We start from the raw sequence: 18,683 nt of genomic DNA, 5'->3' as shown, positions 1-18,683 counted from the left end.
TACTATATGGTTGATTGTCACAGCATACAAAAACACCCTATAAAACATGTTTTTGGTATATCGACCTATAAGGCACTTGAAACCTGATATTGAGTTTAGCGTCCCTTTTTTTCCAGCTCATAATGAGGCAACTATTTCATTATTCATTATTCATTATTTTCAAGGTTTCATTATAGGCCTACGCAGCCTTTTACCAATGCTTATGCACTTTTGTTCATTCTATTTGGGTCCCAAATGTCACGAATACACATAAACGTTTATGAAAGTATAATTATCTTGCTTTTTGCGTAAATCAAGTTCTAAAACAAACTCAATGTATTCCTAAGTATATCAGTCTTCTTCACTCCAATTGTACCAAATGTCCATGGCTATATAGGTTAAGTTCACTTCTAGTCTACCCTGATATCCCAAAGGTATAATTGGATAGAGCAAGGGTCAAAAATCTGTATATTTTTAATGCTCAGATATTTAGATGAATTCTTCCACTAGTTGTCAAGGTTTTCTATAGTTTTTGAAGGGGTTTAAAAATTTTGCACAACAAATTTTCTTTCTGGTTGTAGTAATTTACACAATAATGAATTATTTTCATATTTCACGTCTCAAATGCGGCACAAAATTCATAACGCGGGCGGCGGACGCTAAACTCAGAATCAAGTTTCAAGTGCCTAACCAAAATAAATATGACTTTTAGTAATAGTTTGTGTTACTAGCAAATTGGCAAAACAGGATAATATGATCCCAAATTCTGGAATTGGAAGTAGTCCTATGACTCCTATCCTTCAAGCAATGAACCTCCCTCCGGATAGAACTTCCATAAACCCATTTTTGCAAAAAGAACCTCATCATGGAAATTGTTACAAACAAATTCATGTATTTAATTATATGACATATTCAATAGGTGTAAATAAAAAAAAAAATATATGCAAAATGCCAAAAGCATAATGCCAATGCCATAGAAAGTACATGTACTAGTATTACATGCTTATAGTTATATACATGCAATTTGTATGTCAGTGCAAATACTCCAGTTGGCCCTACCTTAAAAAAAATCAAATTCCCCCGCTACATACAGTCAAAGAGCTAGAGGTTAAATAGTGGTTGGCGCAAGGTTAAACATTGCAAACAAACACCAGATCAGATACAAGGGTGTCTGTGATAAAGCATAGTCTAATACACGCATATCAGATTACTATCAGAAGTGTGATTCAAAACATCATGCAGTTGGTTTATATATGTCTTGAAAAGAAAGGAATTTCAGAAGTTTTCAATAGTACTTTAGGGACGCACCATTAGATATTATCGGGGGGGCTAGGGCGCTTGGGTCAGGCAGAAATTTTTTTTTTTGCCATGCGCTAAATTTTTTTTTTTTCGCTGCCTTTGGAGGCAAAATTTTTTTTTTCGCCGCCTTTGGCGATGAAGTTGTCTTTTCAATTTGAATGTATACCTTTATACAGAGCTGAGTAGGGGAAATTTTTTTTTTTGCTCATCAGTGAGGCAAATTTTTTTTTTTTTACTCATCAGTGAGGCAAAATTTTTTTTTTTTACTCATCAGTGAGGCAAAACTTTTTTTTTCAAAAAACTCCCTAGCCCCCCCGATGATATCTAATGGTGCGTCCCTTAGTAGCCCATTAACTTCAATAATAAACAACATACACATTTGTACAGCTTATATTAAATTCACAATCATGTTAAAAATAAAAATGACATTTATTTAATATGTAAAGATATACATGTAAAAGAGAAATTATAAGTCCTAAACTTTTAAACCAGTAAAAAATCAACCATGTAGGCTGTGGCTAAAAAATACAAATACTGTATTCAAATTGTTCCCCCATACACTCCAGTCAAAAAATTTTAATTTTTAAATTTTTGTTGCTTTTATCATAATTAATGTCTATCACCTCAAAATAGGTTTTTTCTAATAGACTATTGATCATATTGAATGCCACTCCTCTACAACCCTTGGAAATCTGAACATTTCCTACTGCTGTAAGCTAAAAAATCAGGACATTTCATCGTATTGTCGCTAAAAAATCAAGACATTTCATCGTATCTAAGGCCACCCATTTGTCCCATTATACTCCTTGGAAATCCGGACTTTTGACATTTGTCATTAAAAATCCGGACTTTTTCAACATATTTAATGTCACTCCTCTATACCCCTTGGAAATCCGGACTTTTTTACATTTGCACTAAAAAATCTGGATTTTTTCAACATATTTGATGTCACTCCTCTATACCCCTTGGAAATCCGGATTTTTCAACATATTTGATGTCACTCCTCTATACCCCTTGGAAATCCGGACTTTTACCCACTTGTCACTAAAAAATCCGGATTTTTTTCCTTGTATTTTTTGCCACTCCTCTATACCCTTCTGTACAATATGAAGTTGGAATTCCGAAACTTCAACATGAAATTGGTTAAAATTTCCGGGTTATTTTCACTTTTTCATGAAGAACATGGAAATCCGGGTTTTTCTTTGATTATTTGTGACCGAATTCCAGACTTTTGTAGAGTGATGAGCTTGGAAATCCGAGTTTTTCACTCATTTCAAATTCACTCCTCTATAGGGGGTGTGCACTTATTTTCTGGAATAGCCCATTCGATGATGCCAATGCCTAATATGCGTTACCGGTACATAAACGTCCAGTCAGATGTATTTCACACCTGCCAAAAATAAAGAAAAAATCGCAGTGATTTATAGTGCGCTACGCACAGGCACAACGCCTAGACGTTGATCCACAAGCCTCAGCACACTTTTAGCTAGCACAAGCACAAGTCACCCAATTTCGAAATTTGGACGTTGAATGCCTACACTCTCATGAATATTGATTGGCAACATTTTCCAGCGCTCAAATCGGACACAATGAATCGGAGTCCATAGGCGTAGAACCCGGGGGTGGGGGCGGGGGTGCCCCCAATATTTTGCCAGGGGGATGGTCCATACAACCACCCCCCCCCCCCGGCCCCCATGTTGACACCTGAATTAGAAGTAAATAAATAGAAGTAAGGATTTCTGACCAAATTAACCTCATATTTGCCCATTTTAGCTCCCAAAGCGCAAATTTTCATTTGTACATAAACTTAATCATTCGCCAAAAGCTGCTGGATTTACTATACATTGTAGGCCCTACTACAGAATTTGTTCACCCCCACCCCCCTCCCCCTGTCAAAAAGAAATCTACGCCACTGAATCTGACAACCCTCCTCTGCAGATTCCGTGTCAGCGCTTTCTCTTTTTAAAAAAATACGGCATATCTCTGCATATCTCTTCTCTTTTCTTTTCTATTCTATTGTAGCCTAGACTCGCTGAGTCTCATGGACGCCGTTCCTATGTCCATCAGACTCGTATTTCCCATTTTGGATGTCAATGGGAAATACACACTTAACGATTTGCGCCGGTTAGAAACTTGAAAAAAATCTTTAAAATTTTATCAATGTATATAAAAGTGGTACCAACCTTATTGTGCTTGCTAATTTAAGACTCGGTTGAAACAAAATTAAGGATCTAATGCATTTTAGTGAAAAAAAAGGCAAAATTATCGTCAAAGTTCTGCCGAAATCGGCACCCTTGCGAAGGGTTCAGAATTCAAATCGGGAACGAAAATATCCGATCTTTGCGATCAAAAACACAAAATTACAACTTTAAACATACTATTGGCAAAAGACATTATTATCAAACAATATAGAATAGAACATTTGACATCATTTTCTCAAAATATTGAAGAAATTTGCTCACTAGACATCGAAAAAGTACGCAATCCAATTCCCGTTCAAACGCGTGAGAAACTGAAAGTGCATAATCCCGACTATTGTAGCCTACTCTCTGATTGATTCAGAGTCACGCAGCGAGATTGGAGTCAGACGTAGCTGAGTCAGACGTAACTTTTTCTTTTGAACAGGTGTTTACTTCCGGTTAGGAGTTCAAAAAGTGTTTAGAAAGGATGAGATAACAATTCCTAAAATATCTTCTTTCTTCCCATGTTTAAGTTTATACGATGCTATGAACAACTACGAATAAAAAAATATAACATGTAAACTAAGGTGTTTTTTATATTTTAATTATTTTCCATTTTTAAATGATAGATTTGAATAAAAACAATAAGAAACTGGATAGAAACACCAATACGTAAAATCTATTTTTAGAACTGTGCTATTTACAAGGTCAGCCGATATTTACCTAAGTAGGAAAACAGTATTATTTGTATGCAAAGGCTGTGACGCAAATTGGAATCAATATTAAACCTAGTCCCGTGATAATATACTGATATACTCCCTCACAGTCATAACGTAGCGAACATCGAATATGCCTCTTTTCGGAAAGAAGAAAGACGAGAAAGGTAAGAGTAATTTGTTCAGGTGTGTTTCATTCAAATATCAGAATATCGTGTGTCTCTGGATCTGGAGGGATGCACGATCATGTTTAACAATAAATGTTACTGAAATGCATGAAATGAAATTAATGTCATGATTATCATTATCAAAATTATAATATTTTGATTGAAATATAATATTTGGCCTTCTTCAGTATCACTGATACAGTGACTAAAAATACTACTATAACTTATAGTGCTTATCATCATGATCATAAATCATGTACTTTAATGTATCATTTTAATGATATAGTCGGTATTGTACACATACTCATGGCATTCACTGACTCACAGTGTTGTTAGACTATTGTACATCATGTACTCTTCAGTGTTCTGAACACAGGTCTTCTGGTTCATGTAACTTGCACACAACAGTCTGCGCACGCTGTTTTGTTGATATGCATTTTAAATGATTTCATGTACTACAATGTATTGCACTGCATGCATTTGTGTGTGCAGTTTATGAAATATACCTTGATTTGAGCTCTATCTGTCACTTTGAGAAGTCTAGAAATATTTAAGGAAGTCGTTTACATGCATCAATAAGCAAATTCACTGTAACTATTAATTTGATGTGTGCAGTGACCTGTAAAACTAGCTGTGAATTGTAGTACTCTGAAATCGGAATTACGGTACATGTATTTATATATTAAATGCAATAAACCAACCGGAATGACATGTTAACAATGGTAACAACCATCTTGAATTTATAGGATATGCAGAATGATGACATTTGAAATATAATTACTTGAATATATGTGACACGATCTGGTCCATGCCCAGGGCCAAAGGCAGCAAATTTGAAAATGATATGATGGTAAAAATATGGAGTAAAAAACAATGAAATACATAAGAAAATAGGCAACAAAAAACTTTGATACCTAGCCTATTGTAAGTATAATGTAATTAAACTCACTTTTCAAAAATTCCTTTGGACCCCCAAGGACCAGATCGTGTCACATTGTTCTTTGGAATATATGCTTTGATGACGTCCTAATGATAAGTCATTAAGTCAACATTATCATTCAAACGGGGAGGCCTCTAATATTTTCTGTAATTTCCTCTTGAAAAGCCCGACCCCTAGCGTGAATAAAGTGTTTGCAATACATAAGACCAAGTAAAATAAATAACATATCATCCCCGCCCTCACCGATTTTTGGAGATTTTCAAATATTTTTGTTATTTTCTTCTCAGAGCTCCCTTTCTTTGTTTCTAAAATTGTTGTGATGAAAAGACATGTTTAGAAGTTATCATTTATAAACACATTGCAAGCACTTTCTTCAAGCTAGGGGTAGGGCTTTGGGGAAATAATAAAAATATTAGAGGGCCTCCCCAGTTTTATGATGTGTTGACAAACACTTTGCAATGGTAAAAAAATAACATTTATAATAACAAATAAAAAGGACCTCCCTCACCGATTTTTAAAAAAGTTCGGACGATATACATACTTTTTTTGCTTGGCCTATAACCAAAAACTTCTGTGTATGTTATTGCTTCAGTAGCAATTCCAAAAACAAAGTAAGGGAGCAAATAAAAAAATAAGAAAATATTTGAAAATCCCCAAAATTATCGGTGAGGGTGGGGATGATATATATGTTATTTATTTTACTTGACCCTTGAATTACAAGTCATGTTGGGTCATCAGTATCATGATAATGACATTACAAACAATGTAGGTAATAACCGATCATGCAGTCATGTTAATTCAGGAATCTTTAGAAGTTGCTAAAGCTAGTCTATGACATGTATTTCCATTACTTCATGCTGGCAAAAACTAAGTGTTTCATGGGTGCAATTTTGTCGTACTTGGCGCAAATCAACATTGATTCTCTCTCAAACTAATCTTGTAAGATTCCAGACTAGAAAATCAAGTTAATAATACGGTAATGATTTTCTTATAATTGGTCCCTTCCCATCGTTGACGGCGTTTTGTCAAACTCCAATTGGGCTGGAAAACTCAAAGCAAGGACGATTTTGTAGCCCACACCATCAGTGGCATGAAGGGACCAATTACAAAAAAACTCTATACTGCATGTAGGCATGAATAATAATTTAAGAGAGTCGATTTTGATTCTTAAGAACTTTAGTTCAAGAGAATCATTGTGAGAATTGTTCAGAGAATTAACTCTGATTCTCGCCAAATTGGCAGCTCTGAACATGTGAATTATACTCTAGAAGATCCCCAAACTGGAGCCAATATACAATGTATGCATATATATCTTACGCATGTTTCTCTCAGACTTGGACGTCATTCTTAGTGAATCTTAATTTCTACACATGTATATGGTCATTTTCACAGTAAAGGGTGTAACTTTTGATTTTTAGGGTCAAAATTTCAAACCACTTAAATATGTTTCTGTTTAATGAAATCATGCATAGGAGCAACTTAAATTCCAGTAAAATAATGTTTCAAGGCTTAAACCTTTTGATTTCCAATAAAAAAATTAACATTTCCATAACATTTTGGTTAAAATCTAAGAACAAATGTATTTTACATAAGCTTAGAAAATTATGACATGAAAGCTGGAATACATGTGAAATCCCATTCCAAAGTAAGTCAACAGATATAAGTTACATTTTGTACCATGTTTTGCTATGTTTGTAATTGCAGTTTTGAATATTTTTAACATAAAGTGTCATTTACAATGGAAATTTCCCAACCTTCAACATATTTTTTAAGTTTTAATTGGGTTCCTAAAATAATTTGAATGTCTAACTTCATGTACAAATACTACTTGATAAAAGGAACCTTCCAGCCAAGTTTCACAGAAATTGGAGTTATTTTTTAGAATTGGCAATTCAAGCGATTTGTGTTTCGGAGGCTTCAGTTAACAACACAGGTGATCATAAAAGTAAAATATTTGGCTAACTACTGTAAGTTGAAATGAAAAAATAGGTAAAAAATATCGCAATTACCAATTTTCATGCTTTGCTTCTAAGTATTGAATTTCAGTTGTGACAAAAATTGAATTATCACAGCAAGTCATTTTTTTGTTTCGGAGGCTTCATGTTAACAATGGCTAAACACTGCAGAAGTGGTTTTTTTGAAAACAACACTGTTGGGATCATCTAAGCTGTTATTTTCTTGTGTATATTGAATCAATGATTATATGCGGCAGATATTGTAGATTTATAGCATGTTAACTTTTTCACCCATTTGTTAAGTAGGCCTATGGTGTTTTTTTCATGTGAAGCCTCCGAAACAGGCTTTTTGGGTATCAGTATATTTTTCAAACATTAACCATAATATCAACATTTTTTTAAATTTATGACATTCTGCACATATCAAGTAATAATTACAATGCAGATATCAGTATGAAACACCAATTTAGATATGCATAGGTGACAATTAACCTTATTGTTGTTTCGGAGGCTTCATTTGTTTCGGAGGCTTCAATTGTTAACGGAAAGTTTGTATTGGGTCCCATTTTCAAACGGTGATATATATCTCCACGATTTAAAAACAAGTGACTTGAGGATCTATTTTGCTACATTTTGATAAATAGATTGGATGAGCTCTTTTATTTATATTTGCACAAGCTTGATGATCAGTTTGTTTCGGAGGCTTCAAAAAAGTTAACGGAAAATCGGCTCTTTGAAGTCAAGATTTTATAAAAATTTTAAAAGCTTGCAAATCGACTAATTTTTGTTACCCATTTCAAGTTAAGATATCAACTGTTATGAATCAAGAAGAAGTGAAGAAATAACCAAGAATTATGAACCAAAGCTATATCCACAAAGTTTGTTAACAATTGTTAACGGAAAATGAAGCCTCGAAACGCGACAAATCTCAAAGTCCGGTTCTCAAAAATACAGGGCTGTTCACAATTAAATCTAATGTGGCAGTGTTTACTGAACATATGACCGTACTTTCAGGATAAGAAAAATTATCCATGAACTAACTGAAGAAAACACAGGGTTTTACAAAATGTTACTGTTTTTTATAGTTTTTCAAAATGGCAATATTAGGTACATTTAAGCCTGCTAAAACTGAACGCAGTAACTCCCGAAGATGATTATGCTACCCAAGGTAGCTGCTAACTAGATGACTTATGTGGCCAAAAATCATGGAATTCTGTGGCTTTATTAGAACACTACGGATCAAAATGTTAAAAATCCAAAGTTACACCCTTTACCGTGAAAATGACCATATATTTTTTCAAAAATAGTAACATGTGGGAATTAACACTGTACTATCCTGAAGTCTGCTGTTTTAAATCTGAACTATTAATAGTAAATGTTATTAAGTCATCTTTAATTCTTTTCTCTACATGTATCTTTGCTATGCACTTTGGATTTTAGCATTTAGATGTTAACACCTGCACATGTGCAAGAGCTCAAACTTCTTGAGCACTGTATTCTGGTATGTGGTAATTACGTACTGATCTGTGCATGTGTGTGGTTCAATGTATAGTGTTTCATTTACATTATAAATTACCGTAAATTAAGTGTCAAGTACTATGCATGTGTACCCCTACCTTTCAAATTGTTTGTTGCCCATGAAATACCATGTAAAATAGGCACCTAAAAAAACCCAAATAACATTTGTAGATGTGGTGTGGGTTGCTCCTACATGTACATGTATGATGTATAAGTGTGCTCAAAACATATACCTAGGCCCGTCAAAAAACTTTTAACTTTTTTTTATTTAAAATGAGATCAATAATCATAAAAAGCGAGACTTACAGTCAGTATTAAAAAAAAAAAAAATTTCAAAGTTGGATAAAGTTGTACATTTCAATTGCTTCTATTGAACAGCTAGCAATGCAATGAATGCATACTCCCGTAATTCAATGTGTCGCTGGCTGTTCAATAGTAAGCAAAAGTACCGTAATCAAAATGTACAACTTAATGAAAATTAGCAATTTTTTTAGTAGCAGTATTTCTCATTTCCAACCTTACCGGTAATTTTGGGGCTTTTTTTTGCTTTTTTGGCCAAAAATATTTTTTTTAAATAAAAAAAAATCTTTTTTATGTTGAAATGTTTTGCAATTTTTCTAAACGTTTAGTATTGACATGCAGCCTTAGACCTAGAACGGGTTCCTATGGGTTTTTAGTGGGTAGAAGCCCAGGAGCCTAAGCAGTCCCCTGGACCCCTCCCCCCACCTCCCCATGACAAGCGAGAGCTCCACTTCGCATAACATTGTCCCTGTTTATGATTTGCCACCAAGTATGGTATTACCGGTATTCTTTTTTGTTTAGAATATATAATAAACACAACTCCAAAAGAATGTCCTCACTCAAATGTTCCATCATAAATCTCAACCTGATCATGTGTTAACAATTCAATATGTCATATGCAGAATCTTGTTAGCTCTACTGTCTCTACATGTAGTTACCACATTTTGCCACCAATATACATGTAGCTCTATAAAGTGACAGAAATTGATACTCAGTATTTGACATTTGCTGCATTTACAAAAGTTTCCAATCAAAGCCACACAAAACTGCTAGGTGTGGTCAAGCTTTCTTGCCCTTTATGACCCCATGTCAACTATCCCAGATGCCTGTACAGCATGCGGTTTATTTAATTATGAGACGCATGATTAACCCAACATCTGGAAGCAGATGGGATATCGGCTGGTGAGATAAATATGTACACCTAGCGATTGTGTCGGAGAATTCGGGCCTGGACATGGTCATGCTCTGCAATTTATGTCTGTGCGCCTGATAATTTGCCATTTTCATGGAGTATTCAAGTACATGTATGCCACTTACATTTTCATTTCATTTTCATTTTCACTTTCATTGGTATAAATTTTATGTCAAATTAGAGCTTTTGCTGGCAAATTTGGTATCAAATTGGAGCTAAAAAGTTTAATAATCAAATTGCTGTTTATTACCCGGTTTAGATTTATGGTGGGTCATTGGAGTGAAGACTTTCTCTTTGTGTTGTGTTTAGTTTCGTCAGCACAAGTTTTACATTTAATTTGAGCATTTTTATCGGCAATACAGGCTTTGAGTTTAAAAAAATTGAGGAGTGTTATAAATAGCACTCCTCAAACTTGTGAGGAGTGCTATTTTGTGAGTGAGGAGTGTGATTATGTGATGTAATTAGCTTAAAGATTAAGGAGTGTGATAAATTGCACTCCTTGTGATCATTTAAGGAGTGCGGAGGAGTGTGATCGCACTCGTTCTCCTCAAAACTCAAAGCCTGGCAATAAAAAAGCTGAATGCATGATTGTTTATTAAAGCATGTGCAATTCCTTAAAATCCAACAGAAAAGCCTAAGAAATATCCTGTACAGCAAGTAACATATCCAACCCAGCCAGCTTACCCAGCTCAACAAGCATACCCAGCACCCCAGCAGCAGCAAGTCTATCAGTCAGCTCCACCACCTCAAGGGGCATACGCCTACCCACAACAAGGTTATCCTCAACAGCAGCCAATACAACCACAGTCAGCGTCTTACGCTTACGGACAGCAACAGGAACAGCCGATACAAGCAGCAGCAGCACAGTCAACAATGTCTGCCCCACCACCATCAGGACCACCACCTCCTTACTCTTACAATCCTGTGAGTATTGATGCGATGAAAATGAGCTTTGAAGTTTAATATGGAGTGATGTAGCTTTGATGTATAAAATTTTGATGCATGGTATCAAAGTGAATTTGGCTGTGGGAGTGTGTACTTTTGTCAAGTTGGTTTTAACCCAAAAAGTACTGGGAACCATGCATGTTTGAGTGCCCCCCCCCCATGGTTATTATCATTTGAGCTAGATAAAATCTCTTGGGTAATAACTGAATTCATACTTGGTGCTGATTGTTATTGTTCTGTATTTGACCTCATATTGGGAATTCGCACTTGAATGAGTATTAAAATTCCATCAATAATTGTCAGCCATAATGATCATGGTAATTTCATTCATACATTTGATAGAATAAGTTAGATGTGAGGTCCCATTTCATGAAGAATTACGATTGATCTTAAGCTTGATTTTTATAGAGAATTATGTATCAAATATAAGATAAATTGTAAGGCTTTGTGATACAGGCCAGGTGTAGTGAAAATGGGGCACTCACAGACCTTTGTCTATTCCATAGAGGTGCTATTACAGTGGCGTACCGTGGCTGCCCCTTCCCCGGGGGGCTGAAGAAAAGCCAGTTTTGCCGCCCCTTCCTCAACAGCCCGAAAAGGTTGCCCCAATTTTTACGGTCGTTTGAAAAACTGAAGAGCAAAAAAAAAAAAAAAAAAAAAAAAAAAAGATCTATAGGCGCTATCGCCCCAAAAGCAACACATTTTGATGTATACAAATGTAGTGCAATTTTTTCACATTTTCCGCCCTTTTTTCTTTTGCCGCCCCCTGCTTTGACCCCGGGGGCTGGCGCCCCCAAAGCCCCCCCAAAATATGCGCATGTATTATGTAGGTTGAATATGGTAGATGGGACAGTAAGTTCACATTTTGACAAGACAATAAAGATAGGATTGGATGGTGTGTCCTGTACCTGTGTATCATAAGTGTAAAAGTAACAGCACCCTGTATTAAATATATATCATGTTCAGCATCCTGTGTTGAAGCAAGGTTACCAAGTAATTCATGATTTGATATCTAGCCCAATTTGAAACTGTTGCAGATTTTCCATGCAAGTTTAGGCATTTCCTGTCCCTTGATAGAATATTCTATAAAAAATATCAAAAAACCAAATTGGGTAACTTTTCAATATTTGGTTCTCGTTATAAATTTCAGTAGGTTTTTGTGTCCCATAAAAATAAACCAGTGATAAGTGAAAAATTGGGGGAGATAATGATGATGATGATTCAAATTGACCTTGCACATGTTGAAGCTACATGTCATTGCTTTGGAGCTACGTACATACATGTATGTAAATGTACATGGATGTCATTCTCATACAATATACCAGACAATCAGCAGACATGTATTTTATTTCATGCAGGGCTGTCAACTTTTTGGAATTGCTTGGCGGGAGACAGAGGCGTACCGGGATTTGCCGACTCCAACGTTCATTTTGTACCATTATTCACGGCGCTCGAGAATGTGAAAAGCGGGGGGGGGGGTAGAGGAGCAACAAATTATTCATGACGATGCGTGAGATTTTACTCATTTTCCAGCTTTTTGCGTGAGATTTACTACCTAGGCGTGAGATTATACTACCTTGGCGTGAGAAAGTGACCCAATGTGTGAGACTCACGGCCAATGCGTGAGAGTTGACAGCCCTGTTTCATGACACATGCCATGAGAGATGGAACACTTATAGATGTTTAGTTTTGTGTGCATGGTAGGGTATACTACAGCAAATCGTTAAACACAATAAAAACTTACTTTATCAAGATACATAGTATATGTAACCACATAATGTAGACTGTAAAGAGTATGCAACAGTATCCAGTATCGTTTTAAATCATATTTGGGGATAATTACATTACTATGTATCACAGAAGTTCAGTGCTGCCACTTACCGTTTACACTGTGAAAATACAGAGTGAGGTTCTGATTTGCTTATTGAATCACGTGCAGCATGAAAAGCTATTTGTATGAAACACCAACCCTTCATTGGCACATGATCCTGACCTGACCCCATTCTTTTTACACCAAAAATACAATGTGCACATCAGAAGTACAGTGGTGTAGCAAGTATAAGAATTGTCCAATCCATGAAATGTCACCCTGGGGCATGTCATGGATGTCATTAATTAAACACCTGCACCACTTACATGTAATAGTTAAATACCAAAATTGGTTTGCTGTTTTTTTGTAATTGTTACAATTGTAAAATTTGTATATTGGTTTATCAATTGATTGCTTGTGTACTGTTATATTTAGCCTCAAGGTTATCCCGGCCAGCAACCCCCAGCACAACAAGGATATGGCCAGAAACCACCAGCACAAGGATATCCTCCACAGGCCCCAGCACAAGGATATCCTCCACAGGCCCCAGCACAAGGGTACCCCCAGCAGCCTGGTGCAGTAGTACAGCCAGCCAGCCAGACAGTTGTAGTTCAAGGGGGATTTGAAGCAGGTGCAAGATTTGACGGCAAGAATCCACCAAGCATTCCGGTAAGTTATCAAATTATTAAGTAAGATATCAAATGCATGTATATAATTATCAACTTATCAATGATCAAGTTCAAGGCACTATTGGTGATTTAGTACATTGAACAAATCAACTTCAACACTTTCATCTTTCCTGTCAATTATGCAAACTTAAACAGTTTATTTTAACATTCAGAGACTTTATGTGAAGAAACAATAGACCAGTAGCGATATCATTTGAAGGGGTATTTTATGATCCAAAGCCTCACCCCCCCCCACCTTTCTCAAAAATATTGATATTATTATATCACTGGAAACCTCTGGCAACCTGCGACTACATAATGTTTATAATGTACAAAAACATCTTACAGATTACTTTGTTTCACAAATATATTTGTATTATGTTCTAGTTAACAGAATAAAATTACAACACAGTGCCTATGGAGCAGTGTAATGCACATAATCATGCATACCTCGGAATCAACAAAAATTTCGGCAATAAGCTTTTTCCGTGGATATCTACTGAAACATTTCAAAGAAAGAGAATGCTAGGATCACAAAATACTCCTTTAATCAATGATGACATGTCCTTATTACACCTCATACTGTCATAATTATATTTTTTATCATATTTTCATCTCATCAGATAAACCTCAAATTATTCATCTTTTAAACTTAATTTTAGATGACAAGCATTCAATCATTGTGGTTCAATTCCAGCTCAATCATCATATTCATATTCCATCATATTTTTCCACAGCCTCCACCCCCAGGAATGGCACCAAATGCAGCCCAAATGGCAGCCGCATCTGGCCAAAATGTTGTCGTATCCCAACAGAAGGGTAACTGGTTATCAGGAGGAGGAGACGGTGGCTACGTAATCTGGTAGCTCATTTCCATATCAATCATGGTGAGATTATATTCCATACCATTCCATTTTGATTTCTTTATATTTTATTTCATAAGATGTTGATGGCTGAATGGTCCTCTTAAACAAGAAGCTTAATAGTAGGAAAAGGAGTGTGGAAGTGAACTTACATATCTGTCTTCTCTTTGATAACTTCTTCTGTACCATCAGTGAGATCACAAATGTGTCACATTGTATTCTTCCATTCTCGTTGTACTTGCATGAGTCACTTCTGTTTCAGATTTCAAATCACAAATCTATCATATTTTTTCCACTGTCTTTTATTTTTTTAAATGTAGACCAAATACCACACACATGACAACCACTAGTTTAACATTACATGTACACCCCTACACAACTGTCCTTACTCCCATGTTTACAATGTTTTCTTGTGAAGTCCTTCCGTTATTAAAGATGATAATATCATATTCAACTATCTTCTCTTCAAAAATCCATGCTTCTTAGATCACAAATTATATTATTTTCATCACCCTTTCCTGGAAATGCAGACCAGACCAAATACAGCACAAATACAAGCTAATAGTTAAATCACTATTATTTTATATGTTATTCACACAATTTGCTTCCATTATCAAAATAGTGACATTTCATTCATATATTGCTTTTAATTTTCCACAGCCCCCACCCCCTGGATGTGCACCAAACTCAGCTCAGATGGCAGCAGCAAGTGGCGCAAATGTTGTCGTAACCCAACAAAAGGATAACTGGGTAACCGGTGGGGGAGATGGCGGCTATGTTCTTTACTAAGTTACTTCTACAATGTCACAAGTAAGATCTGGGGCTAGAATTTCAGGGAGTATAAGTCTTGAGATTTTTTGTGAAGTTGTAGTGTGTCAAATAAACTTCTAGAGTAGACACACTATAAGGAGGAATCTGAAAATTTTTCATGTAGATATATATTTTATAAGAATAGATTCCTCCTATGCTTGTTGAAATTCTATTTTCCATATCAGCTCTCCTTGCAGTTTGGTGATGATGTGGGGTATCTTATATGATTTATGTATTTAATTATCAATTTGCAATTTTGCATTTATATAGACTGTAACAATTGGATCATATTTTGGAAGAAAGTTAGGTGATTTTTCTTTGGTTACAAACTAATACATTCAGGATAGGGTTGCAGCTGTAGAGAGTGGTTAAGACACAGATAGCACTTCTTTTTGCTACCCAAGCACAAAACAAGTTTCCAATGATACCACCCAGCACTCAAAATTTAAACACGATGTATTATTCCAGTGTATTGGACACCCAGTGATAATGTGAATAATTGTGACTGTATTATACCTGATGAGCACCAACCGGCATTCAGGATTTACTAGCTGTAACCCTGTTAAATGTATTATATATTTCAGTTTTAGCAATCAAAATTGTAATATAATTAATATGAATATGAAAAATGTTTCTGAAAGACCTTTTCTCGTTAATATGAGTTATTGATGACTCAGAATTGCTGATTTCAAACCCCAAAACAATGATCCATCAGAAAATTAATACAATTTTTATCACAAACCTAGAAATATGTAATGTACAACAACGAATCAGGGGCTCAATACAACAAAGACTCATCTGCATTTGCTGCCCTGGGTAGTTACGTTATTCATGAGCACAATTGTATTTGTATACATTACCCAGGGGAGCTAATGGAGAGGAGTCTGTTACACTTAGCCCTCAAAGTGTGAGAAACGTTCTGTAAACACTTCAAAGTTCTTTCAGAAATGTTCCATAATGTATATTGAACACAAGCATGATTGCATTTAATCTCTGTGGCCTTTGTAACTGTGCGTCTCAAACATTATAATCAGCCTTTCATCTTATCTTATTTTTATAGTACACTATATGTAACTAATTTCAGTATAATTGTATATCTAGATAATATTAAGGTTTCAATATGAGTGTAAAAATAGTTTCATGTTGATAACTTTGACATTTGAATGATTGTGATTTTGTAGAGGATAATATTATAAAGTTGTTAAGGTATTAATAATATTATATTAATAATATATATAGCAAGCGTCATTGTATTTTAAACGGGAACAGTTGGAATATCAGAACATACCAGATTCTGTTAAAACAAAGTGCAGAGTTATACTTTTGGACATTGCAACCTTGTAACCTTGATTGATTGGGTCAGGGGTAATTACCAGTTTTGCATGTATCGTATCAACAGCCAACTTGTCAACTTTACCATCTTGCATCAGTAAGAAGCAAATCATCTCTTTAATTTCCCCATTGTTGATTTAGGGATTCAATCATGTTTCATCGTTGTTCATCACCGATTAACAACGATGCGTTCGCGTCGTCTGCGTGGTTTACTTCGTGAGGGCAGCTTTAGCTGCCCGAGCGAAGTAAACCACGCAGACGCGCTGGACGTGAGTTGTTAATCGGTGATGAACAATGGTGAAACATGATTGATTCCCTTTCAACAACGAAACAAGCTAAAGATGTCTAATTTACATAATTCCTTCATTCGGAATGTCTGTTTGTCATTGCCACTCAACCTTACAAGAAGATCGCGGTATTTCTCTGTTGATATCAGCAATAAAACTAAAGAATAAAGCGGTAATATTTAGCTGCTTCCGCCAACATAAGTGAGTTTATGTTTACGCATATGTTCCAGGCATGACGAATTTTACGCGCTCATGCGTAACGCGTACGCGCAACCTTGCGTTCGCGTATATGCTATACGCTTACTGCAAGTGTGTTCATCACGGATTAACAACGGTTGGCTCCTGTACAAAAGTATAGGAAGAGTTGTTGAATGTACTATAAAGGAGAAAAGAGACATCCCCCAAGTTTAGCGTAACAAAAAGCTATTGCACCAACTAGAAAAAGTAATGATATTGCTACTGATTCCTGGATGTTTTGTCTCTGTGATTTACTATTGTTTGATATATGTGGGGGTTATTTTAGTCAGTTGTGTGTAAAATTGTGTACAATATTTGATACATCCACATGTCATTTTATGCATATTCAATAGTTAATCGGGACATTGATTAATTGGTATTTTATCTCATAGGTAATGATATCTTACTGATGAATAGGTTCAGTTTATTATATCACAATGGGCTATTCCAGTTGAAATCCATACACCCCCTATGGAAGACATGATCTTAATCTTCTGCACAGGGAGTGTGGATTTCAAATGGAGTAACCTGAATGGGTGATTCCATTTGAAATCTGCACCCCTGTGTGGAAGATTAATGTCATGTCTTCCATAGAGGGTGTACAGATTTCAAATTAAATAGCCCAATGTTAGGATTGAAACTGGAGATATATATATAGCAAGATCAAAGGTTTCAAACCTGACAATAAGGAGCCATTAGAACCATTATCACTGGCATTCACAAACCATGGTTCCATACTAGTTATAAAAATATGCAAATTTGGTCAAAGGAACCTCCTTTTTAGGTAGTTAATAATCAATTTGGTCATGATGTGAATGTTGTAGACATACTTCCTCAAGCCTCTAACCAGATGAGTTGTTGTTGTTGCCAATCCATGAAGATAACATTTTAATGCGCTGCAGCTGTTAAATAAATATAACGGTGTTAACTACAAATTAAGCTCAACGTTTACCTAACTGCATTCATGTACCATTATATTTTTAAAATATTTAAGATAAAGCATGTACAGTAGCAAAGTGTTTAACTTGTTAAAAACTATGTGGAATTCAAAATACCGATAAACAGCAGTATCGAGTGCCTAAAAGTAAATTCTCCATTTATATGCAATTGAAACTACACAGAGATCAGTATCTATCTAGCATACTAACTGCAAGTTTCAAACTATGGAATGTTTTGAAAGGGATATGAATAATCTATATATGCATATTTGCACCTTGATTAGCAATTGTTAATAAATTATATCAATGTGACAATTTTAATACTCACTATCTGCTTTGCATAATAAATTAATAATTAATTAAAATTTTATAATATCAAAGCAGCAAAATGGTGAGGACTTACTATGCAGTTTTAACTCCGTCTAAGTCTTTTATATCAAGTAATCAATTTGGGTGACTGTCTGAACCTTCTGGTTTGACTAAGTAAATTCTCATGCCAGGTCAAGTGTCTTAACAACTAAAAAACCGTCATCAATACTGATTTTGTGGGTGCTTAAAAGCCTAAATTTCTAGTAATTATGTGGTATTAATTTCTGTAAGTTTTGTACAAATTGTGAACTTGAAAGACACAATTAATTTCTTGTCATGTAATGTATGTGTTTATCTACATTTCTCACATTATTGTCGATATCGGCATTACAAATTCCTAATGCATTTTGGGATGGTTTGGTACAACAATCTATCAGGAATATTGCTTTTTTTTTTGTGCTAACAGAATATTGCTAAAAATGTTTTTTGAAAAATGTAAGTTTGAAATTGAAATTGC

At 35.3% G+C, this 18,683-nt stretch overlaps 1 protein-coding gene across 1 annotated transcript; it reads left to right on the top strand.

Moving 5' to 3' along the window:
- Nucleotides 1–4,155: 4,155 nt before the first annotated feature.
- On the top strand, nucleotides 4,156–18,402 carry LOC140155481 (uncharacterized). The gene is made up of 5 exons (XM_072178350.1): nucleotides 4,156–4,341; nucleotides 10,596–10,891; nucleotides 13,158–13,391; nucleotides 14,128–14,277; nucleotides 14,914–18,402. The coding sequence occupies exons 1-4, from the start codon at nucleotides 4,308–4,310 to the stop codon at nucleotides 14,254–14,256; spliced, it is 693 nt and encodes a 230-aa protein (XP_072034451.1). The 5' UTR covers nucleotides 4,156–4,307; the 3' UTR covers nucleotides 14,257–14,277; nucleotides 14,914–18,402.
- The last annotated feature ends 281 nt before the right edge of the window (nucleotides 18,403–18,683 follow it).

The sequence above is a fragment of the Amphiura filiformis genome, chromosome 1 (genome assembly GCF_039555335.1).
Source record: "Amphiura filiformis chromosome 1, Afil_fr2py, whole genome shotgun sequence".
NCBI classification, from domain to species: Eukaryota; Metazoa; Echinodermata; class Ophiuroidea; order Amphilepidida; family Amphiuridae; genus Amphiura; species Amphiura filiformis.
Note: the sequence above shows the minus strand (reverse complement) of the source record. Positions and strands in the feature narration are given on the sequence as shown.

Bases quoted from the DNA above. Each gene is read 5' to 3' on its own strand.
- LOC140155481 (XM_072178350.1), top strand. From the start codon at position 4,308: ATGCCTCTTTTCGGAAAGAAGAAAGACGAGAAAG. The intron at 4,342-10,595 runs GTAAGAGTAATT...AAAATCCAACAG, and splicing joins AAAGAAGAAAGACGAGAAAG to AAAAGCCTAAGAAATATCCT. The intron at 13,392-14,127 runs GTAAGTTATCAA...ATTTTTCCACAG, and splicing joins AGAATCCACCAAGCATTCCG to CCTCCACCCCCAGGAATGGC.